This window comes from Salvelinus namaycush, chromosome 1, assembly GCF_016432855.1.
Source record: "Salvelinus namaycush isolate Seneca chromosome 1, SaNama_1.0, whole genome shotgun sequence".
Lineage (NCBI taxonomy): Eukaryota > Metazoa > Chordata > Actinopteri > Salmoniformes > Salmonidae > Salvelinus > Salvelinus namaycush.
This window is the reverse complement of record NC_052307.1, coordinates 77,818,416-77,846,111: the sequence shown is the minus strand read 5'-3', so window position 1 is coordinate 77,846,111 and position 27,696 is coordinate 77,818,416. Positions and strand designations below refer to the sequence as shown.

Here is a 27,696-nt window from a genome sequence, read left to right as displayed (position 1 = left end):
TGCTCCCAAGGATGAACCAGACTTGTGGAGGTCTACACTATTTTTTCTGAGGTCTTGGCTGATTTCTTTTGATTTTTCCATCATGTCAAGCAAAGAGGCACTGAGTTTGAAGGTAGGCCTTGAAATACATCCACAGGTACACCTCCAATTGACTCAAATTATGTCAATTAGCCTATCAGATGCTTCTAAAGCCATGACATAATTTTCTGGAATTTTCCAAGCTGTTTAAAGGCACAGTCAACTTGGTGTATGTAAACTTCTGACCCACTGGAATTGTGATACAGTGAATTATAAGTGAAATAATCTGTCTGTAAACAATTGTTGGAAAAATTACTTGTGTCATGCACAAAGTAGATGTCCTAATCGACTTGCCAAAACTATAGTTTGTTCACAAGAAATTTGTGGAGTGGTTGAAAAACTAGTTTTAATGACTCCAACCTAAGTGTATGTAAACTTCCGACTCCAACTGTATGTGTTCTTGCAAGTAGAAAAAACATGTTGACCCAGCCTACTTGTAGAGAAATGTCAATGCCATCCTCCTCTCATGTTGACGAAACAGTCTATGATTCTGTCATACAGTACATGCTTTTAGTTTTTGTTGTCCTAGGCTACCTGGCTAAAATACTTGTTCGCTAGCCTAACTTTCATGTAATGATGAGCCAGCTAGTTAACATTAGCCTACTACATCTAGCTACATATTGAACTTCCATGCTCTCAGGCCGGGGACACAATGTATGGTTGGTTGGATAAGAATCACTGTTATAATCATTGGCCAGTAAGGAGAATTAAGTAAAACTACAAGTCCAAATCTCTATCTCCATCTATGGCTAATTTAAGAAAGGGCCAATTTTAAATAGCCACTGGAGGACAACAATGCAACGAGATGCAACAAATCAAGTTTTTTCTGTCAATAACGTTTTTCTCTCGATGTGATGTGATTGGTGTGAAGCCAATTCCAAACTGGCCTCTCTGGACCTTTTTTTTTTTGGTGTGCCAGGACCATTTTTGAGCTCACTCAGTTTAGCTCAATGCTGATTGGCTATAATTTTATATTTTTTTTATCAAGGGAGACCAAATGCTTGCTGGTTTCCCAGAGATGAAAGATAAATCATTTTATATGTTTTTTTCTTGGTCAGTTTTTAGAGGAAGCCTGGCTTCCCTTTGCATACATGAATGCACGCCACTGCTCCTTCCATAAATCAGTTTTAACAGACTGTCTGCTGTGATGTGTGAATGAACCAGAATATCCACACATGATCCTGTTCCTTTTCTCCTCAGCACTCTGGTTCAGAGATGGTGTACACCAACACCCTGCGAAGTGTACGCAACACTGTCATCAGTCGGCAGCCCACCCTGATTATGTCGCTCGCCTGCCGTTTCCCCGGCGTCGAGGCCAAGAGCCCGCGGTATACCATCAATATGCCGTCGGAGCAGGAGACCTTCGGCATCGTCAAGTTCTGGTTGGAGTTCTACCGGCCTGGGGAGGGGCCCATGGCTAACAGAACTAAAATCCCCAAGTTCCGCCACCTCCTCCCTTTCTCGCAGCGTGTCCGCCGAGAGACGTCGGTCCGCACCGCGAGCAGGCTGGACACACTGGACCTGCATGTGTTCTCCAACACCTCTCTGGACAGGGCAGAGCTGATGGTGGACAAGTGCATGGAGTCCGAGACAGAAGACATGGCTGACAGCCTCTGTATCCTAGATCAGGGGTCAGGGATAGTTTTCTGACATTTTTACTCAATCTTAATTGTTTTTTATTACCCCAAATGGAGTACTTGGGTTTTTAATACAAGCTCTACAATAAGCCATATGAACTAAACAATGCATGGAATTTCAGAAAACTGTCCATTTAACTCAGTTGAGGTGGTAGCAATTTGTCACGTCGCTATGAAATGGATAGTTTACTGAGATTGCCTCTGTTTTGAAACCGCTTCTCTCACATACATTAAAAACATGAAATATCTTCCTTCTTTCTCAGGTGTTCGGCTGGAAATGGAACCCTGGAGATTCTGACGTCAACCTCCACTGTCAGGGTATACCGAATCAACCTGAGCACTATCAAAACTAAAGGAACCACGGTGTGTCTTTCTGGCCATGTATCTCTCTTCAGGGATATGAAGGGTGCTCCCATTTGTCTCTCAGGCATCCGGAACCTGCCAGCATGACTATCCAGTTGAGCTAAAGCCCAGGGACTAAAAATAGAATAACTAGCGCCTATATCACATACTTAAGCAATAAGGCACGAGGGGTTGTGGTATATGGCCAATATACCAAGGCTAAGGGCTGTTCTTATGCTCAACGCATCGCAGAGTGCCTGGATACAGTCGTTAGCCGTGGTATATTGGCCATATACCACAAACCCCAGAGGTTCCTTATTGCTATTATAAACTGGTTACCAATGTAATTAGAGCAGTAAAAATACATGTTTTGTCATACCAGTGGTATACGGTCTGATATACCACAGCTGTCAGGCAATCAGCATTCAGGGCTCGATCCACCCAGTTTATAATGTCTGATATACCACGGCTGTCAGCCAATCAGCATTCAGGGCTCGAACCACCCAGTTTATAATATTTAATTTAAAACATGTTTTATTATTGTTATTACTGATTTATCCACTTCAATCAATGTGTCAGTCTGCCACTATGTGTTTGTCCCTTTCAGCTCTGTTTGAATAACAGTATATGTCCATCTGAAAGGCCATCAAATGTGTATAATGCTTATTTCAAATTCTCACAATATGTTTCTCCAAGATTTTTGGGGTCTTGGGTCTGACTCTCTCTAACGACGTTAGCCTATATGATCACAATAGTGTAACAATCAGTAGTACAAGTGTTGCATGTGTAGTTGATCGTGTCTCTTGTCGTCTGCAGATGTACGTGGAGTGTACAGTGTATCTCTGTGTCACCACGAGGCCCTCTCAGAAGTGTCCTGATCAGTGTGACAGGGCCAGCAGCAACCAGGTAATGGTTGACAACTTGCTGACCAGGAGCTACACCGTCCGCTCCGGCCCTGTTAGCCTCGTACCCACCACCGCTGCACTGGCAACTACCACTGTGGTCGCAGCAACCACCCCCACTGGTACCATTAGTACCACAGCAGCACCAACTACAACAGCCTCAAATGGTAGGATTTGTAGACAGGCTCAGCTCTTACTCAGTCCCGTAGCTTATATTTATCTTTGGGGGCTGTAGCCCGGCAGTAATCCAACCGATAGGGAAAAGATGACCAGCACTCACCAATAAAGTAGAACTAACCAGTGCTGGGTTTACCCTCAATTGGATTCTCTCCTCTACTTTCTCCTACTCTAGCTCCGGCTGAGGACTCAAACATGGCAGTGGGCGTGGTCTTGGCTGTCATTCATGTCTTACTTCAAAGCCTGCTTCATCACTGAAGAGACAAAGGCTTATAATTCCTATGTTGTTAAATTGTAGCTCTCATGTGAATTACTACATACTAATTTACATTATAAGAAGCCAATGGAATTAATGATATGACACACTTCTTACATTGAATGGGTCGTTTTTCAAGATAATTATTTTGTACAGTATACTCCCCATGATGGTTTCTACATCTTCCCTGAGGACATTGGTAGACTTACATTGCATCAAAACTCGAAATTTGTGCCTGTAAAGCACGAAACACCGAGAATCTCACTGCCGAAAGGTACTTATCACAGCGGGTGGCGTTCCTTCTTAGAGCAAAAGCGGTACCTGCTGCGTGCCAACCTGGTAGCGACGAACCTACGGCTTCTAGTCAGTGGCCAACTTGATTTTGAGCCAATCAGAGGTTCGTCGTTAGTTACCACAGCCACAAAGTCATAAACCTAAAATGTGATTTTAAACCTAAACTTAACCACACTGCTAACATTATGCCTAACCATAACCTTAAATTAAGACCGGATAGCAAATGTTTGTTTTCATTAATTTTTATGATGTAGACAATTTTGGACTTTGCGGTAACTAGTGGAAACCCAATCAGAGAGCACCAACCCCCACGTTGGGGAGCCAACAACGAAAAAAAGGAAATAAGAGGGCAGTTTTCCGCACATCCTCGGAAGAGCCAGTCACACTTCATATGCAATGTAGGCTATGGGTTGGAAACTAACTAAGTGCACAAACACAATACTCAATTATTCCTCCAAGCTAGCTAACCACTGTAGTTAGTATTGACATTGTATGTAAATAACAATGGATTTGCTAGTGTCCATGAAACAGCTGCCTGTGTTAGTTACCGAGTTGTGCAGTTTCCTTAGCTACCAAACGTTAGCTAGCTAAACATTTGGTTATGGGGTGGTACTTTGGGATTTTGGAGAGTGAATGAGAGTGAATACAATTGTTTTTTCTTCACTTTGCTAGGTAGTTATCTAGCTGTGGCCATCTGGCTAGTAGCAACATAAACACAGATGTCTGGTAATCTAGACCATAAACAAGACGCACGGATATGCATTGCCAAACAAAGCTACTGCCACCTTCTGGTTTGGAGTATTTTAAAAGTCTGAGTGGGTGACGACTTCCAAGGTCTTTGTTGTGTGATCACAAAAGAGTGACTGCCGACACTGTTCAGAGTTGCTAAATACTGTCGGCAGGCAAATGTTTAACAATTTTACCAGGCAAACGTTTGACAATCTTACTGGTGTGTCTGAGCTTTAACTATTTTTAACTGCTGTTTATAACTATTTTCGTCCAAAAATCCTGTTCAAAATGTAATCCTGGATATGAACGTAAAGTAGTTGTTTAAAATTTAACCTGGTCATGCATGCACTGTAAAAAATATAAATAAAATCTAGTTTCAACTAATTATTATTAATAACTGGTTCCACAGACTTTTTTTTGTTTACTCAAATTTTCGGTCCAAGTGTTACCTGAACAACAACAAAAATGACTCAAACTTAGCTCCAATTTGACAAGAATTCAGTCCATTTAAAATGTGTTTTCTCAACTTGTCTCATATGTTCATTCAGCTATAAATTATTATTTGGGCAACCATATTTGACACATTTTGACATACAAAAGCGCTGTTTGTGTGTGTAACTAGTTCCACAATCTTTTTTAGGTAAGATGCCCAAATAACATTTGAGAACACACATCATAAAGACTGACTTGAAGTAGTATATCTTAATTGGATGTTGGCATGCACACTTTTGTGGGAATGTATCAAAAGTGGACTAATGAATAAGGGGGGGTTGAATAAAATTATCCTGCAGTTTGCAAATTATACTCGATTTTATTTTTAAACTGCCGTTGACACATATTTACAAGAGTTTCCTCCACTGTGAAGTGAAATTGAAAGGTTTTCAAAGTTGTTTTTCTTGTTTTTTAACAACCTTTCTAATAACTCCCAATGAATTCTTCAACATTGAACCAATCAAATTCGATCAAATGTATTTATAAAGCCATAAACAGTTGTCACATCATTACAGTAACCCGGCCTTAACTAATCAATATTATTGATACTACTCCCGCTCCACGTTTACTACAAACATAGATCGTGCTTATGTAAGCACAAAGACGACTCCTGCTGGGGCTTTAGTTCATCTGGCTATCAGTCTTCAGGTGCAAGGACAAACCAGATTTGATACGCAATTGGTCACAAAAGGCGTATTGGTCTCCTACTACCGCTAAAATAGTGTTAATCCTCATGAATTTAACTTAATTCAAACATTTTATAACCATGAAACATCAACCCTCTGACTGACTACTAGATTCTCCGAAGTCATTCGTAAGAACATGTAATTTACCATTTGGAAAAGCACCAGAAGTAAGCACCTTTTATAGTATTGCTTTGGTTATAACTGATTTGTGAAGCATCTATAGTCTGGTTCATAAATATTATATGTTGTGTTTATGAAGTCGTTGAGCACTATAATACCTATGCATGAATTGGTGTGTTTATGCGGTTGTGCTGTATCCCTGTGTCTAGATACGACAAGGCACAAAGTAGCGTATTATGCTCATACAGGTACGGTAGCTATATTTCTTACATTATCATCGAGTTTATCGTTCTATAGATGATATTTTGTATTCAATGGTAAAAAGTTTGCAGAGGTCTAAAAATGCCTGTATGTAAAAAAAAATAAAAAAAATCCTGATCTGAGTGATTGGAAATCTGACCAATGAAGTTCTGTTGCTATTGTTTCCTCTGTTGAAGAGTTGCCAATTGTCATTTAGAATGGGAGGAGACTAACCGCCCTCATTGGAACCACGCCTCTGTTCAAGGAACGTACTAGCCACAGGGATTGTTGTTAGCGGGTTTGCTAGCAGGGGCAGTTCTTCTTTGACATTTCAATTGGAATATGCACCCTCAATATTGATACGGTTTAACTGGCGAATCTTTGTCATTTGACTGAGAAAATCCAAATTTGGTTCGACAAGTTGTTATTGGTCGCAGTCAGTTGAGGTGAGTTTTATCACGCAAGCTAACGTTAGCTAGCTAACTAAGCCCATTTGAAGCCAAACTAAATGGCGCTAGCTACGTGCTGTTACAGCAAGTTGCTACATAACGTTAGCTACATAACCTTGTCAGATGCATCAATACATCTCAGAAAATGTTATCTTTCTGCTGGCAGACTGAGTCTTTAAACAGTAACGATGCCTGCTTTAGCATGTCGCTAATGTTCGCTGGCTAATGGGTTTTTGACGATTAGCTAGCTACAGTAGTTCCATGAGCTAGTGAACAGCATCGTACAGCAGTAGTTGGCTAGTTAAACATTTTGATAGTCGTTAATTTGTCCGAATCCTAACTAGATAATCGTCAAAAACACATTATCCAGCGAAAAACAGTATTTGCTACAGTATTGAAATAATGGTAGCAAGGACAGTTGTTGTGCTAGCTAACGTTAGTCGAATCACTGGGTTTCATGATGATGACGTTCGAACATGGCTGGTTAGCGTAAGCCACAATGTGTTGCTAGCAGTAGCTTACTAAAAAGACCACCGGGAAGTCAACCATCCTTGTTAGCTAACGTTAACTGAAATCTATTTTTAATTGAACTTTTCTTTACTACGACAGCTAAGGCTAACGTGTTAGTTAAAAATGAAAAGGCGAATAGTTAACAGTGCTCTATACATATTTGACCTGACACGCTCGTACATTTAGCCACACAAGTTCGGGCGCGCACGACTCCGCTAGCAGTGGATGGCGTCAGGCCCTCTCTTGGCAGAGGGGGAGGGGAATGGGCAGGTCTTATTGCTGGTTTAGAAGCTAACCGCTAGCCAGTTAACATCTCACCGTTAGCTTGGGGATTGTCTTTGGGACGTGTCGCCACCGCTAAATAAGAAACATACATTTAATTGGATTAGACTTGTGGATGTGTTCCCTAGCCATATTCCATATTTTGGTTTACCATGTTGAGTGATGAGAGTAAGGTTACTTCCTAGTTATCTTAGCAAGCACGCTAGCTAGATAAATGGTTGAATAACGTTGTCCAGTCGGTATCTTGCCAATGCGTCCCTCGTCCCTACACACTGTAGTTAGCTACATAGTTATCTATGTATTGTCCACTAAAGCAGTCAATGTGAATTCTAGCTCATATTCTGGCCAAACATCCTTCTTTGTGACGTACTGAATTCTCCAGCCTTGTTGGGGGGGGCTACCACTCTCCCTCCAAAGTGATCACAATAACGTTCATATCATCACATTTTTGGAAATATAGCCACTAGTTGTGGGTGAGACAGATACTGGAGAATCCCATAAATGTGTGCCACAGAGTCTGAAATGTGCTAAATGATTGTATCCATCTTGGAATTTGCAGTTGTGTCAGGGTGACTATCGATTATCAATCAAGTATGCCTAAATGTTAACTGTGTTGTACCTGTGCATCCTAGCTCTTTTGAGTATGAATATACAATGAAGCGGCGTGCGGAGGATCAGGAACCAGTATTTGCGTCCCAGCAACAGCGTCGCCCCCCAGTCCCGGGTACTGTGGAGGGCTTCCAGCACCGCGTCATAGCCCCAGCCGTGTACGAGGCCGTCACCGACAACATGCAGCCTTCCCCCGGCATCCAATACTCCATCCCCCAGGGTTACCAGGTATGGGAACTGTTGCCATATCTCTTTAATCTAGATGAGAGTATGTTGCACAGAAAATAATAATTTTGCTAGATTCTACAATACATTAATTTATAAGTACCAATTAACCAGCAAACTGTAGTTTCTGTATTTGCCTTTTTCAAGCCTTTGTTTACTATCTTACCACAGGCAGAATGCTGATATTTGACTGAATCTTGTCCTCCAGGTTCCCACAATGCCCCAGAACTCCAGTGGCCATGGACATGCCTCTAGTCCCGCTGCACTTGTCGGGCCCCACCCCCACAGTCCAGCTGTCCAATCACAGGGGGCTGCGGTGGTCCAGAGCCATGCCCATCCTTTGGCCCCTATGGCCCCCTCACAGGGTGCCCAGTTCCAGCGACTTAAGGTGCATTTTTCATATGTATACATTTTATTGAGCGTACAAAAGAGATACAAAAATAAGCACATGTACTAAATACAGAATAAAGTGGGGGTATGATGGACTCAATTAGGACCTGTTGATTTCAAAGCATGGTAGATAATAGGGCTGGGAGTTGCCAGGGATACGATATCATCGCCATACTTAGGTACTGATATTTATTCTGTCATTGTATTGCTATTCCACGTTACAAACATTGCTCACCGTATGACTGCTGCAGAGGGACGAGAGCCATGGAAAAATTAATTTTGATCAGTCATGGAAATAAAAGTGCTGAAAACAAGCTATGAAGGAGAGGTACTGGAGTATAGGGATCCAGAGTGGCGCAGCGGTCTAAGGCACTGCATCACTACAGACCCGGGTTCCATTCCGGGCTGTATCACCACCGGCCGTGATTGGAGTCCCATAGGGTGGTGCACAATTGGCCCAGCGTCGTCCGGGTTAGGGGAGGGTTTGGCTGGGGTAGGCCGTCATTGTAAATAAGAATTTGTTCTTAACTGACTTGCCTAGTTTAATAAAGGTTAAATACCTCTTTTATTTTAAAGTGGTACAGCCAACTAGCACAAAAATAATATTGAGATATTGTCAAAATGCTAGGATATATCATCCAAAATAATATCCCTATGTGTAACTGTATTGATCCCCCCATCACTAGTAGATAATGCAGCAATGAGACTAGTCAACAATTAAAGTATGGAGCTCGTTGGGATGTTTTCATTCTCTTGATCAATGCCCACTTCATCTCCTTATACCTTTGAAAACATTGTTTGACTGGCATAACTGTGTTTGTAGGTTGAAGACGCTCTGTCCTACCTGGACCAAGTGAAACTGCAGTTTGGGAATCAGCCTCAAGTCTACAACGACTTCCTTGACATCATGAAAGAGTTCAAGTCACAGAGGTCAGTTACAATTTAGTTTGTTTTTCTAAGCAAACACTGTAAACATCCATGTAAGCCGTGAACTCTTGCTGCAGGAAGATATTCCATGTGTTTGAGGGGATCAGTTTGAGCAAGGCGGGGCGGGGAATCACTAATCTTGATCACATAATGAGTAGTTATTTGAGAAGCAAGGTGATTTGTACATCAGGGATTCGGCACAGTCTAACTACCATGTAGTCAATCTTAAACACGCACATTTACTTTCACAGCATCGACACTCCGGGCGTGATCAGCCGCGTCTCCCAGCTCTTCAAGGGCCACCCAGACCTCATCATGGGATTCAACACCTTCCTGCCGCCGGGCTACAAGATCGAGGTCCAGACCAACGAGCAGGTCAACGTGACCACGCCAGGTCAGATCCACTACATCACCCCGCACGGCATCTCGGTCCAGAACCTCCCCGTTACGGGACCACCCAGCCAGCCGGTGCCCCATCATCACCAGGCCCTGCAGCCGCCCAGTGGACCCCCCACCAGCACCGCCACAGCCAGCACCGCTCTACCCACCCAGCCTACACCGGCCAAGACCAGCAAGGTTCCAGCTCACTAAGACCCCTTTACTTTGTTGTGTCATTCTGTGCAAGAACCTCTTCTCAAGTTATTTGTTTCTGCATGTTTAGTTTCCTATTGGAGATTTGAACCACAAGTTATTGGCTTATTCCCTTAATTTGTTATGTAAACATGTATTAATTGACTTATTGCTGTATAGTTGCGTATGTAAATATATTATTCAACTGTTTTATCCTTGTTATGTGCTGATGTAGACTACCATTCAAAAGTTTGGGGTCACTTAGAAATTTCCTTCGTTTTGAAAGGAAAGCACTTTTTTTGTCCATTAAAATAACATACAATTGATCAGAAACACAGTGTAGACATTGTTAATGTCCTATATGACTATTGTAGCTTGAAATGGCTGATTTTTAAAAATGGAATATCTACATAGGCGTACAGAAATCCATTATCAGCAACCATCACTCCTGTGTTCCAATGGCACATTCTGTTAGCTAATCCAATTTATAATTTTAAAAGGCTAATTGATCATTAGAAAACCCTTTTGCAATTATGTTAGCACAGCTGAAAACTGTTCTGATTAAAGAAGCAGTTAAACTGGCCTGGAGCATCAGCATTTGTGGGTTCAATTACAGGCTCAAAATGGCCAGAAACAAAGTACTTAATTCTAAATCTCGTCAGTCTATTTTTGTTCTGAGAAATGAAGGCTATTCCATGCGAGAAATTGTCAAGAAACTGAAGATCTCGTACAACGCTGTGTACTACTCCCTTCATAGAACAGCGCAAACTGGCTCTAACCAGAATAGAAATAGTAGTGGGAGGTCCCGGTGCACAACTGAGCAAGAGGACAAGTACATTAGGGTGTCTTGTTTGAGAAACAGATGCCTCACAAGTCCTCAACTGGCAGCTTCATTAAATAGTACCTGTAAAAACCACTCTCGACGTCAACAGAAGAGGCTTCTCCGGGATGCTGGCCTTCTAGGCAGAGTTCCTCTGTCCGGTGTCTCTGTTCTTTTGCCCAGCTTAATCTTTTATTTTTATTGGCCAGTCTGAGATATGTCTTTTTCTTTGCAACTCTGCCTAGAAGGCCAGCATCCCGGAGTCGCCTCTTCACTGTTGACGTTGAGACTGGTGTTTTGCGGGTACTATTTAATGAAGCTGCCAGTTGAGGACTTGAGGCATCTGTTTCTCAAACTAGACACTCTAATGTACTTGTCCTCTTGCTCAGTTGTGCCCCGGGGCCACCCACTACTATTTCTATTCTGGTTAGAGCCAGTTTGCGCTGTTCTATGAAGGGAGTAGTACACAGCGTTGTACGAGATCTTCAGTTTCTTGGCAATTTCTCGCGTGGAATAGCCTTCATTTCTCAGAACAAGAATAGACTGACGAGTTTCAGAAGAAAGATCTTTGTTTCTGACCATTTTGAGCCTGTAATCGAGCCCGCAAATGCAGATGCTCCAGATACTCAACTAGTCTAAAGAAGGCCAGTTTTATTGCTTCTTTAATCAGAACAACAGTTTTCAGCTGTGCTAACATAATTGCAAAAGGGTTTTCTAATGATAAACTTGCCTTTTTAAAATGATTAACTTGGATTAGCTAACACAACGTGCCATTGGAATACAGGAGTGATGGTTGCTGATAATGGACCTATGTAGATATTCCATTAAAAATCAGCCGTTTCCAGCTACAATAGTCATTTACAACATTAACAATGTCTACGCTGTATTTCGGCTTAATTTGATGTTATTTTAATGGACAAAAAATGTGCTGTTCTGTAAAAAAACAAGGACATTTATAAGTGTTTTGAACGGTAGTGTATATTTGGTATTTGGAGGCAACTCATTGTCCTTCTTTTCCCCCCCACAGCCGATGCAGTCTCCTGCCCTGACCCCGACTAGCCAACCCAACCCGTCAATCCCATCCTACGCCTCCCCACGGTCCCCCTCAGTCCAGTCCCACGCCCCGGTGAGCAGCACCCCTTCCAGCGGGCCTCCCCTGCAGAACAACCAGCCCGTGGAGTTCAACCACGCCATCAACTACGTCAACAAGATCAAGAACCGCTTCCAGGGGCAGCCTGACATCTACAAAGCCTTCTTGGAGATCCTGCACACTTACCAGGTAAAAACGCAGCACGAGAGCTTCCCCACACAAACCATTTCGTTCAATAAATCTGGCTTCTTTCTGAAGGGTGATTTATTTTCAGTATAAACAACACGCTATACAAAAGACAGTGTACACACCGAGATCTGTTCGTAACCTGGGTCAACATTCAATATGAACTTGAGGTTCCATTCCAGTGCTACAACGAAACTGCCGACGGGGCAGTGGTGCCCTTTGTGTGGTCTCCCTGGTCACTTTCTGGGAACAGGGCTGCAAGAACCAGAGATGTACTGGATAATAATTTCAGAAAGAAACTTTAGAGGAAGGAAATTCAGATCATTCTGATTGTGCGCCGCCCTGGCCCAGTGTCGTCCTGGTTAGGGTTTGGCCGGTGTAGGCCATCACTGTAAATAAGAATGTGTTCTTAACTGACTTGCCTTTTTAAATAAATACATATATGTAATGTTATTTACATTGACCCTATGTCATCCATGGTTAATTCTTAGTGTAGTCTGTAACCAGTGGTCTGATTGAAGTTCTTGGTCTATTCTATAACCAGTGGACTGGACGTTCTTGGTGTAGTCTGTAACCAGTGGTCTGAAGTTCTTGGTGTAGTCTGTAACCAGTGGTCTGATTGAAGTTCTTGGTGTATTCTGTAACCAGTGGACTGGACGTTCTTGGTGTAGTCTATAACCAGTGGTCTGAAGTTCTTGGTGTATTCTATAACCAGTGGTCTGAAGTTCTTGGTGTATTCTATAACCAGTGGTCTGATTGAAGTTCTTGGTGTATTCTATAACCAGTGGACTGGACGTTCTTGGTGTATTCTGTAACCAGTGGTCTGATTGAAGTTCTTGGTGTATTCTGTAACCAGTGGTCTGAAGTTCTTGGTGTAGTCTATAACCAGTGGTCTGAAGTTCTTGGTGTATTCTATAACCAGTGGTCTGAAGTTCTTGGTGTAGTCTGTAACCAGTGTTCTGAAGTTCTTGGTGTAGTCTGTAGCCAGTGGTCTGAAGTTCTTGGTGTATTCTATAACCAGTGGTCTGATTGAAGTTCTTGGTCTATTCTATAACCAGTGGACTGGACGTTCTTGGTGTAGTCTATAACCAGTGGTCTGATTGAAGTTCTTGGTGTAGTCTGTAACCAGTGGTCTGAAGTTCTTGGTGTAGTCTGTAACCAGTGGTCTGAAGTTCTTGGTGTAGTCTGTAACCAGTGGTCTGATTGAAGTTGTTGGTGTAGTCTATAACCAGTGTTCTGATTGAAGTTCTTGGTGTAGTCTGTAACCAGTGGTCTGAAGTTCTTGGTGTAGTCTGTAACCAGTGGTCTGATTGAAGTTCTTGGTGTATTCTATAACCAGTGTTCTGATTGAAGTTTTTGGTGTAGTCTATAACCAGTGGTCTGAAGTTCTTGGTGTAGTCTATAACCAGTGGTCTGATTGAAGTTCTTGGTCTATTCTATAACCAGTGGTCTGAAGTTCTTGGTGTAGTCTATAACCAGTGGTCTGAAGTTCTTGGTGTAGTCTATAACCAGTGTTCTGATTGAAGTTCTTGGTGTAGTCTGTAACCAGTGGTCCGATTGCTGCTTTTGCAGAAGGAGCAGCGAAACGCGAAGGAGGCGGGGGGCAACTACACCCCGGCATTGACAGAGCAGGAGGTGTACGCTCAGGTGGCACGGCTCTTCAAGAACCAGGAGGACTTGCTCTCGGAGTTCGGCCAGTTCTTACCGGACGCCAACAGTTCAGTGGTGAGTGTTTCACGTCCACACTAAAATAGTCCTCTATTGCAAGAGATAATGCTTCCTTCACCTGAGATGTTATTTCAGAATGATAGAAGTTGAGTTTAAACTATGTGAGGACATTGAAATACAAACTTGGCCACTGTCATATCATATTGTTATTTTCATATGACTAATACCACCTGTTTTATTTACTACATCATATGACTCAGACAGCATGATCAAGATGCACTGATAATGCCTTTCAGTTTGATGTAAAAGTTGTATGTTCTGTGCAGATCTACACAGATGTTGCCTATCTTAAACTCTCACGTTTATCTCTGATCCAGAGTTGTCCCCCTTTTCTCCAGCTGCTGAGCAAGACCACGGCCGACCGGGCGGAGTCGGTGCGCAACGACCACGGCACCACGGTCAAGAGGCCCCTGATGAACAACAAGCAGCGGCTCAACCAGAACGGCTGTCCAATCCGGAGGCATTCTGGAGCGGGCGCCACGCCTCCCGTCAAGGTAAACTAGCGCCCTCTAGTTGACAGTGTCAAGTCTTTGTATGTAAACGTTTTGGCGCCAAACCGGTGGCAGTTGTGAAAAAGTAAATAATTGAGAATAATTTCATTGTTGATTAGATTGGCTTTTTTCATTAATTAGGCTATTTTCTCTTGAACCATATGGTCTATCCACTAGAAGCTAATGGACTGTATGGACACAGATATAACAAATGAATACTATATATATTAATGCTTTAAAATAAAATAAAATCAAGTTTAAATTACCAAAATTACCATAGATTACCTGTTAATTACCAAAATTACTGAAGATTCCGATAAATTACCAGTAGCTTTGCAACCATAGTTGTCAGACATGCGGCTATTAAGAAACTAGTTAGCAGTAGTAACAGTTGTAATACTGTTCAGACAGCTTAGAATGGTATACTTTTGACTAGAGCGTCCCATAGATCTGTCAACTCTTTAAATGTGGGATTTTTAGCTTCTTATTTACTGTAGAACTGTAATATACTGCTGAAGCCTCTGTCACTGTATCAGTTAATTGGTCTACCATGTCAGTGGTAATGTAGTCCTTATTTACGCTCAATTCTTCTCTTTCCCACCCTTGCAGAAGAAACCCAAAATGTTGGGGAAAGACCATGCCATGGCTGAGGCCAGCAAACATAGCATCGGCACAGAATCTCTCTTCTTTGAAAAGGTCCTTCTACATTTTTGTTTTAAACCTAATGTGAATGTTATACAATAACATAAAATGTGATCTATACGAATGACACCTATAGAAATGATTTATTCTGTTCCAACTGAACATGATTTGAATTAATGAATTGCCTGGTTGTGATGAGACGCTGTCCCCCTAACCCAATTGTAAAGTCATTCAGTGTGTGTTGTAGTGTGTATTTACAGAGCTGCTTTTTTATCATAGGTGAGGAAAGCCCTCCGGAGCTCTGAGGCCTATGACAACTTCCTGCGGTGTCTGCTCATCTTTAACCAGGAAGTGATTTCTCGTGCAGAGCTTGTGCAGCTAGTGCTACCGTTCCTGGGGTAAGCTTTAAGCAACTATCACCTGCGCCAAACAACCATTTAAAAACTTTGCACAATTTATCAGCCAGACTACAGGACGCGCTGCATAGCTGTTGCAACTACCTTCTCTGCTGTGAGGAGTGTAGACAATTCAGTCATGCTACAGCAGACGAGTAGAGTTAACAGGGCCACCAGCCTCTCAAGATCAGGCTGAGTCGGTAGTATAAAACTCTGACACTCTGAGCATGTCAAAAAGGTGTTGCTAATATGTCTGTTCTTAGGCCAAATGAATGTCCATGTTCATGATCTAAAAAGCTATAGGCATTCTTCTCTATTCCTATTATTGACCTCCTATACATTGTCAGCTCGGGGAAGGCAGGTAGCCTAGTGGTTAGGGGCAGGTAGCCTAGTGGTTAGGGGCAGGTAGCCTAGTGGTTAGGGGCAGGTAGCCTAGTGGTTAGGGGCAGGTAGCCTAGTGGTTAGAGGCAGGTAGCCTAGTGGTTAGGGGCAGGTAGCCTAGTGGTTAGGGGCAGGTAGCCTAGTGGTTAGGGGCAGGTAGCCTAGTGGTTAGGGGCAGGTAGCCTAGTGGTTAGGGGCAGGTAGCCTAGTGGTTAGAGGCAGGTAGCCTAGTGGTTAGAGGCAGGTAGCCTAGTGGTTAGAGCGTTGGGCCAGTAACCGAAAGGTTGCTGGATCGAATCCCTGAGCTGACAAGGTAAAAATATGTTGTTCTGCCCCTGAACAAGGCAGTTGACCCACTGTTCCCCGGTAGGCTGTCATTGTAAATAAGAATTTGTTTTTATCTGACTTGCCTAGTTAAATAAAGGTTAAATAAAAATATTACTTTAAAAATAGATGACCTTCTTCGTTTACGGCATGTGAAAATACAAGCTTTGTTATTCATCCTGATATTTTGCCGCCCATCTAACACCCATTCCGGAATGTGATCTGCAGAAAATTCCCAGAGCTGTTCTCCTGGTTCAAAAACTTCCTGGGCTACAGAGAGTCCAGCCACATCGAGAGCTTTCCCAAGGAGAGGACCACAGAGGGCATGGCCATGGAGATTGACTACGCTTCCTGTAAGAGGTTGGGCTCCAGCTACAGGGCGCTACCCAAGAGCTACACACAGCCCAAGTGTACAGGGAGGACCCCACTGTGTAAAGAGGTGAGCGTAGCAGTTATTGACAGTCAAATGTTACCCTTCAAAGTCAACCAAATTGAATCATAGGATCAATAAAAACCAGAGGAATTTGTAAAATACATGTTTGTGTATAGGAAAATTAAGAGCAATGAAAATACAATTTGAGTCACTTTTTTGCACGCGTCATCCTGCCAGTGAAGTCGATCACAGGGGTTTAATTGGTTAGTACTGAGATGTTGTTCAAGTACTCATCTTGGCAAGTGAATCAATTAGAGCAGAGTTTTAACAGTATTGTCCATTTCAGGTCCTGAATGACACGTGGGTGTCGTTCCCTTCGTGGTCAGAGGATTCCACCTTTGTCAGCTCCAAGAAGACCCCGTATGAGGAGCATATTTACAGATGTGAGGACGAGCGCTTCGAGGTGAGACTTTCCCCCTCTCATGGTTGTTATATTCTAATAGTACAAACCAACGTGTGGTGATGTCCTGTCTGAAGTGATGTACTGACATTTTCCATACTCTTCTTCACCCTGCAGCTGGACGTGGTGCTGGAGACCAACCTGGCCACCATAAGAGCTCTGGAGGCGGTACAGAGGAGGCTGTCGCGCATGACGGCCGAGGAGCAGGTCAAGTTCCGGCTGGACAACACCATGGGTGGCTGCTCCGAGGTCATCCACCGCAAGGCCATCCAGAGGATATACGGCGACAAGGCCGCCGACATCATCGACGGGCTCAAGAGGAACCCGTCTGTGTCCGTCCCTATAGTTCTCAAGAGGTGTGATATGAAGAGGTTGTGTGATGGACAATAAATGTAAATAGAGTAATGTAAAGCGGCCTAAGCAACAGCTTCCAGAGAACATGTTGCTGTCCCATGTTAACCACGGTATGTGTTCTGATTGGCCTCGTTCCAGGTTAAAGATGAAAGAGGAAGAATGGAGGGAAGCCCAGAGAGGATTCAACAAGATCTGGAGGGAGCAGAATGAGAAGTATTACCTCAAGTCCCTCGACCACCAAGGCATCAACTTCAAGCAGAATGACACCAAGGTGTTCCGCTCAAAGACCTTGCTCAATGAGATTGAGACCATATACGATGAGGTAAGAGGCAGTGATATACCACTTACTTGATCTGATCTATGTGTCAATGTCTCCAAGTATTGATTAAAGCATTTATTTATTTTTTAGCTACTCTAACCTGTGTTTTTTTGCCTCCATTTAGCGACAGGAACAGGCTTCCGAGGACACGGCCACCATGCCTGGCGGGCCCCACATAACCCTGACCTACCAGGACAGCCAGATCCTGGAGGACGCCGCCGCGCTCATCATCCACCACGTCAAGAGGCAGGCCGGCATCCAGAAGGAGGACAAGTACAAGATCAAACAGGTCATCCACCACTTTATCCCAGACATGCTGTTTGCCCGGCGCGGGGAGCTGTCGGATGTGGAGGAAGAGGAAGATGAGGATGAAGAGGAGGAAGAAGACGAAACCGGACCAGATGAAGACGGGTCAAAGAAGCACAACGGGTTGGCCGGCAGTGGCGGCTCCACTAAGTCTAAGCTGCTTTTCGGCAACACGGGGGCGCAGAAACTGCGTGGCCTTGACGAAGTCTACAACCTCTACTACGTCAACAACAACTGGTACATCTTCCAGCGCCTGCATCAGATCCTCTGTTTGCGGTTGTTGCGCATCTACGGGCAGGCAGAGAGGCAGATCGAGGAGGACTGCAGGGAACGGGAGTGGGAGAGGGAGGTGCTGGGTGTCAAACGGGATAAGAGTGAGAATCCTGCCGTCCAGCTGAGACTAAAGGAGCCCAGTAAGTCCAGACAACCTTTAAAACCAAACTGCAGCACGCTATGAACCCACTGACCATTAAGGTTTAGATCAAAGGATCACACATTTCTTTTGCGCCCAGTTTAACATTTTTCTATGGAGAAAATGTACTTTACCTTCATGCAGTTTTATATCTGCAAAGCTCTTCCTCTGAAGAAGTCTAGTCTGTCACATTGTTTTTTACTTTCATATCTGAAAAAACATGGACATGTACAGTACATGCTAACGTCTTCAGGAGAATGTTTTTTTTGACAACGTCAATGGTCCCAACACAGACCTTTGTTCCAATTGCACATAGATACCCTTCCTATCATTTACACCACAACCAGGGGGAGATATACCTTCCAAATGTTTTCCTAATCACAATAGGCTAGTCGGGATCATGAAAACTGTCTGTATTTTTAAACCTTCTGATTTCAACACGTTTTGCCAGTGTATGGCTCATTCATGCATAAGATACCATCTGCAACCTCCCCCTAGCGGAGAAAGCCACACAATCCTTACATTCAATGCTTCAAATATTTCATGCATGTGAGCTGCGCTCGTTTGTTTCATAGTGGACAGGCACTTGTGAAGCAACACAGGTTAACTGTAAATGCTTAGTTATTTTGATAACTGAGAATAAATCAAATACATCGGTCAAATCAATGCATCAGACGTTAGTCAGAAGTTCTCCTACTAATAACAGATGAGGGTGAGACATTAGTTACATAACATCCTTATAGCCCATAGTGTCATACTATGAAGTGGACGTTGTTGTACACTCACTATCTCTCATTTCAATAGGCTATATTTTGCCATAATGATCTGATCACACTGTGCTACAAGGGATGTACATTAAGTAGCCTACAGCAACCTTACCTGGGCCACATTCAGTAGCCAAACGTTGCCAAAGGAAATGCCACCAATAGTCCGTTGCATCCTTATTCTAATCTAGGCTACATGTCAGAAAGGCATGTTTGTTCCACATAGAGTATATCTATCTGAACTTTTCAAAACGTTACGTCTTGCTGAACGCACCTCTGATGTTGATTGGCAGGTGGAATGATGTCTAATGAGGTTGCAAGGTAAAAGTGGGAGGCGGGATCAGGGCACCAGAACAATTAACTGATACACACATGTAACTTACACAATTTTCCAGGACCCGTTTTGGCTGGTGAACGCTACTTTCAAAAACTACTTCCTGAAATGATACAAAACATCTGTACTATTACTTTAAATCCTGTCCTTTTCCTTTTCCAGTGGACATTGAAGTGGAGGACTACTACTCTGCCTTCCTGGAGATGGTGCGGAACCTCCTGGACGGTAACATGGAGCCCACCCAGTACGAGGACTCCCTCAGGGAGATGTTCACCATCCACGCCTACACTGCCTTCACCATGGACAAGCTCATCCAGAGCATTGTCAGACAGGTCAGTACAGTCTTTTCCCTCCGTTAGGTCCCAGACGGCGAGAAAAAGCAAACCTTGAGGAACATCTAGGCACCAAAATTGTCAAATTAAATAAGTTGAGGCCTATCTCTTTCAGGCGGTGGGGGGGCAGCAACAGAGCTAAATGGGGGCCCACCCTGCCTAAACAATGATAACTTTGATGGCTGACTTAATGACTGTGCTCACACCTGGCGTTGTGGTTCCTATCACCAGCTCCAGCACATTGTGAGTGATGAGCTCTGCGTGCGTGTGACAGACCTCTACCTGAGCCAGAGCACCAACAAGGCCACCGGCGGCGCCCTGTCCACCCAGGCCTCCAGAGCGACCGCCGAGGGGGCATACCAGCGCAAGGCGGAGCAGCTCATGTCCGACGAGAACTGCTTCAAGGTACAGTGTGGGTGTATGGGTGGGTGGATGGCTGTCCCACCTGGGATGTTATTGTGTCTCAGCAAAATACTTTGAGTTGCATTTGAACTTTCATGTGTTCTCTCTCCAGCTCTCTGGTTTTCTCTCTTGCTTTCATTTTGTTCTTCTGTCCCCTGTCCCCATTTTGTTCTTCTGTCTCCCCTGGTACGTTCTCTCTGACCTTTGCTGTCTGTCTTGTTGGTTGTCTTCTTGTTTGACTGGTTTGTTTGTGGTCCAGCTGATGTTTGTGAAGAGCCAAGGCAGCGTGACCCTGACCCTGGAGCTGCTTGACACGGAGGAGGAGAACTCAGATGAACCCGCTGAGACAGAGGTGTGTATGGCAGGCAGGTGGTGACATCAGTCTAATGCATCGCCACATGACATTTAGAACAGATTCAGATGAGTCAGATTCTTGTGTTGTGACGGTAGTTCTCTTTTGGTTCTTTAAACAGCGGTGGTGCGACTACGTGGGACGCTACCTGAACTCGGACTCAGCGTCTCCAGAGCTGCGCGAGCACCTGGCCCAAAAGCCTGTGTTCCTCCCCAGGTGAGGCCTCTGGCTGTGTCTCCCCCGTCTGCACAGCTAACAACATCTACCCCTAAAGGCTCTCTCTAAGACAGGCCATGGCACTGTTTCACAAGCCAAAACCAGCTGACAAAAAAAACTAAAATGGCTCATTTTGAGAATGAGTGCAAGCCCATCTCCCTCCACGTGCAGGTCAGTTCCAGGTCAGTGTTTTTTGCACAAACCAAACTGTCAGGGCTTTCTCTCCGTAGCCTCAAACTAAATGGGGCCCCGAGACTTATCCACGAAGCACTTGTTTTGAGAAACTCTGCCAATAGTGATGAACACACACACACCAGTTGAACTACAAGTGCACTAGGTCATTTTTGTGTTTGCTTTCCTCAGAAAAGTAGGCCTAAGTGCTAAAAAAAAATCAGATGTTTAGTAGAAATGCTGACGGTGCCTGTCCTGTTTTTGTTAGAGAGAATGTAATTGGCTGTCTACTGGAAAAGCAACTTGTTCCTCTCCATTTCTGCCCCCCTGCCTTTATCTCCGAAAGATTGCACTTTACCCTGCCATCTTTTTAAATAGGCTCATTATTTATACATTTATTCACTCTTTTTTTTTTTTTTTTCGGGGCCCTTTTATTTATGAATATTGCAATTTTTATATTATATTAGTAGGATAGTATTTATTTCAACTTTCCCACTCAACAGACTAGTCATCAAATCATTGGGTAAAAAAAAAAATATGTATTTCGTTAGATTTTTTTTATTGTGAGAATAAGGCTACAATAGTGGTTTGATATTAACTGAAAGGAGGGGGGGGGGGGAAAGCAATGAACAGGAGTTTACTTTTCACATTGCTTATGTATGTAAGGGAAGGAAGTATTTTTATACCATCGCGCATATTAGTGTTCTATTGTACAATAATTTTCTCTGTTGGAGGTTAACCATTTGGTTGAGCATAAATTCTATATGTACAGTGTCCTTAATTGCATTGTCACGACGGCCATTTTTTTTTGTTGTGGCATTGGTGACGGACAAAAGGCCCCTTTTTGTCGGTCTAGAGAAAAGGATTCAGATAAAATAATGTCTTTTTTATCAGCTGCCCTGTGTTTCCTGTAATTGTATTCATAGGAAAAACATTCTGTATGTGACTTCTTCTAATCACTGTTTAGATACATGTAAATGTTGTACGGATTGAGATTTGGGGTGTTCAGCATACTCTATTATAATGTGTAAAACAATTTAAGGATACAGTGCACTCCCGTTGCAATCTTTTTGTTGTGGGTGAGGTTTTTATACGAGTTGACCAAGACTAGTGCTGATAACTCATGAAAACCTGGTCAAGCACGGCATCTGCAACACTTGTACAAAAGAGAAGGGGCTTGTGAATAAAATGGTCTGAATTGTATGCTCAAATGTTGGTGTATTTCTTTCCAGACGTCTCTCTGAGCATTGCATGGAAGGGTGGTTGGGTCCTCTATTAAGCCCTGAGATGAGTGTTGCACATCAAGCCTGTCTGTCTTTGGTTTTCAGTGCTTGTTGCCATTTTTCCAAATGGCTGTCCATAATGTATCATATACATTTCAATGGGCTGGATGGACCCATGCAAAACGTGGGGGAAATTGGCGTCAGTCCCCCCCCTCCCTTTTTGTTTTATTTTACCCATTGCATATATTGGCTACTTGTCTTGACTGGATATGATTTATCCGTGATCTCACCCACATTCTGTCTGTTTCTCATATCAAGAATATGAGAGGTTGGTACAAAAGTCAATAGGCATGATTCTCTTATTTTCCACCCCAAAAAGTACCTTTTAAACAGCAGTGACAACCAGCAGGTTGTCTTTTCAGTTAAATGTTATCCTCATTGCATGGTCATAACTGCTCTGTACATTGTCAGTGGAAGTACTGTATGTGCACATCAAAGTATCTTTCAACCCATATCCTGGCTTGTTAACCCTTTTGGCGGCAATGTGTAAAAAAACCAAATGAAATGTCCTTTCTCCCATTTCTATTGGAAATTGGCTACTCTAACTGCAATGTCCTAAGTGGCATTGACAAAATATGCTTCACGGTTTCAGTCCTCGCTCACCTCTACCCTGTGTGGTAAGTACACATTTAAACCTTTCATTAAAGCGGGGTGAATAATAATTGCATTTTTAATGCTTGCAAAATAAAAAATTTAATCTGGATTCAATTTGATTGACCAAAATATTGTTTGCCAAGGATATTAAAGACTAACAAGAGAATCAACATATGAATGTCAAACGGAAGTGCACTGTACAGGAATACTGCTGCTACTGCAATAGAGCCTCCCCTTCCCCTAATCATTTGTGTCCCAGTTAAACTCTTATTATTGGGTGAGTTGCTATGCGTGGGTATATCAAGACAAATCTTTACAGGGACGGCCCGCTCAAATTTCACACATTTTCTGATCTATTAAACTTGTTAACTTTGAGTGGAAAACATTGGCCTAAATGACTGAGTATTTTGACCTCTAAATAGCATTAGCGTTGGTCTGTTATTTGGGAACCATGTGTCCTGTCATTTAGCCATAACTTACACATCCTGTGCTCAACCAATGTCACAAATGGTATGGATATATTGCAGTCTAAGTACTCGCATGATTTGACCGAAATTTGCGTAAACTGTCCTTGTAAACTGAATTGCTATGTGGGTAGAGGGCACAGGTAAGCAAGGCGTTGTTACTGGCTCTGGTCTAATGCCAATCCTTCTCCTCTTCCAATCAGAAACCTCCGGCGGATACGGAAGTGCCAGAGAGGGTGGGAGCAGCTGCAGCAGGCGAAGGCGGCTACGGGGACGTCGGAGAAGTCCCACAGCGCTGAGGACCTGAAGATGGAGTGCATGTTCAAACTCAACTCGTACAAGATGGTGTACGTCTTCAAGTCTGAGGACTACATGTACAGACGCACTGCGTTGACCCGGGCTCACCAGGTAGGCAACACCACTAACCAATGTTCCCTAAAAAAATGTGGGCCACTGAGCAAATTTCAGGTCTGCTGAGCGCAAATTTGAACATTTATGAAAATTCTGTGCAACTTCCAGCGCGTGTTTACTGTGAACACTGAGTCTGTACTCCCTTTAAGTTTTAACAGTGGCTAAGTAGGCTACTGTGGCTATTTAAACAAAAACAATGGCTAAAATGGATCCCATAACATTTTAACATGGAAATAGCTGTTCTATCGTTCAGCCTACAGTAGCAGCCAATGTGTGGTGTTCAATGTAGGCCTACATCCCATGAGACTAAAAAAAACATGTGGGCTTGTCATTAACCTGTTAATACACTTGACTGAAAATGTTGTTTGATGCAAGAAACCACTTTACAAAATAAAATGCATTATTATTCCCATACCATTACTACAGAGAATCAGACTAATGCTACCCTCTGCCTATTGGCTACTTTGCTTACTCAAGCCTGTCTCAAAATACAACACTGCCCCTTTAAGACAGTCTCTTTACCTGACTCGCTTTTAAAAGATGTCTAGAAATGCACACATTTTGTGCTTTTGTAAGAAGTAATCACTCCCCCATTACTGACTACAAATGATCTATAACTGGGATAATAACTCACTAACTAGAACAGGATATGAACAAAATGTCCAACCGTGGCTACATGCAGCTCTCGCTGCTTCATGCAGGGAATACTCTAGAACAGTGGTCACCAGCCTTTTCTGAGTCCCGGTCACTTTCTGAGTCAAGATACAATCTGAGATCTACCGCTCAGAATTCTTTTAACATGACTTAAAAACTGGACGCCTATGCAACATGAACCAATTGAAAGACAATATCCAAAACAACTAACAATAAACTGAATTCATCAATGTTCAGTATTTTAAATTGTAAAGTCATGTCTTTCAACAACAAATTTTTCCAATTTGGGTGGTAAACTCGATAAAGTATTCAATAATTTTCCTGTGTATTTCAGATGTAATCAAGGCATTAGAATGTACCATAGGTCACCTAAATAGAGCTCCTGCAAAAATAAATTAGCTCGGGGAGGCCTGGCTACTTTTTCTATTTGGCTGGCTACTCAATGTACTTGTGGAAAACACTGAAGATATTGGAATATGTGAAGATATTGGAATATGTCATATTTTGAAAGAATTTAGAGAAACATAATGGCCGCTTACTGACGTTTCAACCAACATGGTGTTGGTCAGAGTGCTGATATGATCTTCACTACAGCTAACCCCGGTGTCCCTCCCTTCCCCAGTCCCACCAGAGAGTCCACACTCGCCTGCACCGCCGCTTCCAAGGCTTGGTGGACACCTGGGCCAAGGAACACGTGACCAGCGACATGGCCACCGACACCCGCAAGTGGCTGATGGGAGAGCGTCGCGAGGGTCTGTTGCCGTGCACCACCACCCGGGATCCCCAGGTCCTCTATTACCTGAAAATCAACAGATACCATGTGACGTATCATGGCAGCTCGTCAGGGGCACCTTAGCTCAACCGGGTGACGAGATGACGGGAGGGTATTACTTATCGTCATTTTAATAAGTCGGCTTGGCAGCAAATTGCTGGATTCTGGAAACTGCCGGAGATTACTTTATATTTGTTTTTATAAGGACTTTTTAAATGGACCCTCCCTATCTTTGCAGCACAAAAAAAAGCCAAATTTCCTATGTGGCCACCAACCAGTTCTCCATCAGTCCCCTAAACCCCCACCCACCCTACCAGCCTGTCTTATGCCACCTTTGAATACAGCAGAAAAGATGTGATGCGACCGAATACGCTATGAGTGCAAGAAAGGAAGCCGTTGTAGTTATACAGCTATTGATCCTTGGCTGGACTGATCCTCAGACTGATGGATGCTGTTGAGAACCACGCAGAAAGAGCACGCCATACAGAATGCTTGGCCTTTTCCCCCCGTTTTGAAGCAATATACACCCATTGAAGTGGTTGAGGAGCACCACACCATCCGGTGTGCAGGTCTCTAGTTTAACTAAGGGGAACCACAGAAGTCTCTCACAACCACTGTGAGTAGGAAGATTAGCATACAGGCATGGACTATGAACATGTATTTTATCCAGGCCACAAGATGGCTTTTGGATTTTGTATAATTGTATAGCCTGTGAATGTTTCTTTTTTTCAGTGGTACAGGTATGTATGCTATGTGTCCACAAACATCTCTGGCAGCCGTGGTGTAGATATTGGGCAGATTTATGCGAAAATACCAGGTTTTCCCCGAGTCAGTCAAGTATAGTAACATCAGACTACCCACATACTGCTGATTTGTAAATAGCTTGTTGATAGTCGTCCTTTTTGTCAGAGATGTGCATTGATGTGTACCCTAACAGACTTAGTTTAGACCTCGGGTCAAAAGTTGAAGAGAAATAGCCTATATTGAAAATGCTCACATTTTAACAACTGTTTTTACCAAAGGAACTTTATTAGAGCCTTTTTCCTTTGTGTTCTGTTTCTTTCGTGTTATGTCATGTAAGCCTTCATTTAGCAAAGTATAACGTTTTCATTGTCTTGAAATTGATAATTTTATACAAAATGTTTCAAGACATTATTTGTCTATCCGGTTTTTCACTCAAGTCATTGGCACCAGTTCCAATTCGGAATTTCTGAACAATGAATGTAGCCTAGAAACTATTTACGCTTTCCCTGTACATAATGTAAACGATTTGTACCCCCTAAACCAATTCTCCATTAATATATCCATCAGAATTTCTGGATCAGTCATCAAATATGGAACAGCTAATCCCATAAATCCATGTGATCTTATTGTGGTTGTGATGATAGTTGCCATTGGTAACGGGCAGGTTGTTGCGTGTTAAGATTCCCACTTGGATCACAGGTTCCTCCTCCAGGGCTACCCAGGGCTACAGTAGAGGGATCAGTCATGCCACCTCCACAGGACCAATCAGCCACATGCAGCATCCCCATCTCTACTTTCTGGTAAATGTCACTTTAAAGATGACTCAGAGACGTAAGACTCCCGAGTCCGTTTCTGAAGCGCAATCATGCTTCATTAAAATCAGTCCAGATGAGATGTAGTTCTGCCTACTTTACAAGGTATTGATAATGTCTCAATATTAAAGAGAACGGTGGTAATGGCCCCCCCCAATTATAAACAGCACTGTTTTATAGTGTCATGTTGTACACTTTCAGAAGGTGCAGGTGTAGACACATATACAATGATTTGTGAAATTGTATTCTGATCGCCAAATCTGGTCCATATCCATAATAAGATCCACATTGACAACCATATGAGTATATGTGAATGTATACCATTCAACCGCTACAGTTTAATCATCAACAACCAAGCAACAAGCACACTGCATTTGACATGCTATTCCTTTCTCTCTTTTTCTTTTTTTTGGTAAGAAATCCTGTCCCCAGAAAGGTTGAGCCTGTAGTGTTTTGGGTTGGTGGTAATACTTCCATTTTCCCAGTGTTTCATCATCGTCGTATATGAATTTGAGTTTAATTTTGTCTAACCACATGTCACACCACTCGGTACCTCTTCACGCCTGACCAGAACCTTCTCATCTGGCTCTGTTTCTGTCCAGCAAAGCCTGTAAATTCTGGATGTTAATTCTGATCTCACATGAGAACCTGGGCATTCTGATTTACATGAACAAATGTAAACAAAAACACTTTGGCTATGGACATCAACCAGATCCTCAGATCCACTTGACTGAAGTCTTGCTCCTACACTACCGATGGAACGATCTCATAGAATAGATCCAAGCTACGACACCAGGGAATACTTTGGGGAGAGTTGTAGTCGTGGGAGTGTGTGTGACGTTGAACTGCCACCAATTGATCTGGAAGGAGGACATTTTAACAACCCAAATAGGACAAGTTTCCTCATCAACGTTTGGCCCCACAAGGCTACTCTGTCAGTGCTGTAACCAGCTAAAGACAATCTCTGGACTGTTTCTATCTTTAGACTGATTTTCATTTTTCTATTTACTGTGTTGAACATGGAGTACAGGAGGACTACCGGGCAGCTGAATTGTATATACAAACTACAAAGACTACATTTGTAGCCCATTTTCTGTGTCCCTTTGTCACCTCTTCTTTGACTTCTATGATGTTGTGTAGTATGGTGTTTGGCATTAAACTCTTATTTGAATAGACTGAAGCCTTGTCCATAGTT

General features: G+C 43.0%; 1 protein-coding gene and 1 non-coding gene across 3 annotated transcripts; both read left to right on the top strand.

Annotated features, from left to right (window-relative positions):
- Nucleotides 1-6,210: 6,210 nt before the first annotated feature.
- On the top strand, nucleotides 6,211-27,681 carry LOC120049416 (paired amphipathic helix protein Sin3a-like). 2 transcript variants are annotated; one of them, XM_038995693.1, is made up of 21 exons: nucleotides 6,211-6,399; nucleotides 7,827-8,031; nucleotides 8,237-8,416; nucleotides 9,242-9,348; nucleotides 9,597-9,921; nucleotides 11,763-12,014; nucleotides 13,584-13,736; nucleotides 14,078-14,233; nucleotides 14,840-14,926; nucleotides 15,152-15,270; nucleotides 16,201-16,411; nucleotides 16,692-16,808; nucleotides 16,923-17,161; nucleotides 17,298-17,481; nucleotides 17,603-18,197; nucleotides 19,457-19,626; nucleotides 19,858-20,031; nucleotides 20,288-20,380; nucleotides 20,502-20,596; nucleotides 23,312-23,516; nucleotides 24,796-27,681. In XM_038995693.1, the coding sequence occupies exons 2-21, from the start codon at nucleotides 7,849-7,851 to the stop codon at nucleotides 25,027-25,029; spliced, it is 3,879 nt and encodes a 1,292-aa protein (XP_038851621.1). In that variant the 5' UTR covers nucleotides 6,211-6,399; nucleotides 7,827-7,848; the 3' UTR covers nucleotides 25,030-27,681. The 2 variants fall into 2 exon arrangements, with proteins under 2 accessions (XP_038851621.1, XP_038851614.1); XM_038995686.1 differs by having other exon boundaries at nucleotides 14,057-14,233.
- Nucleotides 15,352-15,489, top strand: LOC120057427. Its single transcript, XR_005477928.1, has one exon. It is a non-coding gene; the product is annotated as a small nucleolar RNA U109 (small nucleolar RNA).
- Nucleotides 27,682-27,696: the final 15 nt, after the last annotated feature.

Coding starts and splice junctions, on each gene's coding strand:
- LOC120049416 (XM_038995686.1), top strand. CDS start 7,849: ATGAAGCGGCGTGCGGAGGATCAGGAACCAGTATTTGCGTCCCAGCAA. Junction 18,198..19,456: donor GCTGAGACTAAAGGAGCCCA/GTAAGTCCAGAC, acceptor TTCCTTTTCCAG/TGGACATTGAAGTGGAGGAC. Junction 20,032..20,287: donor CCGACGAGAACTGCTTCAAG/GTACAGTGTGGG, acceptor TTTGTGGTCCAG/CTGATGTTTGTGAAGAGCCA.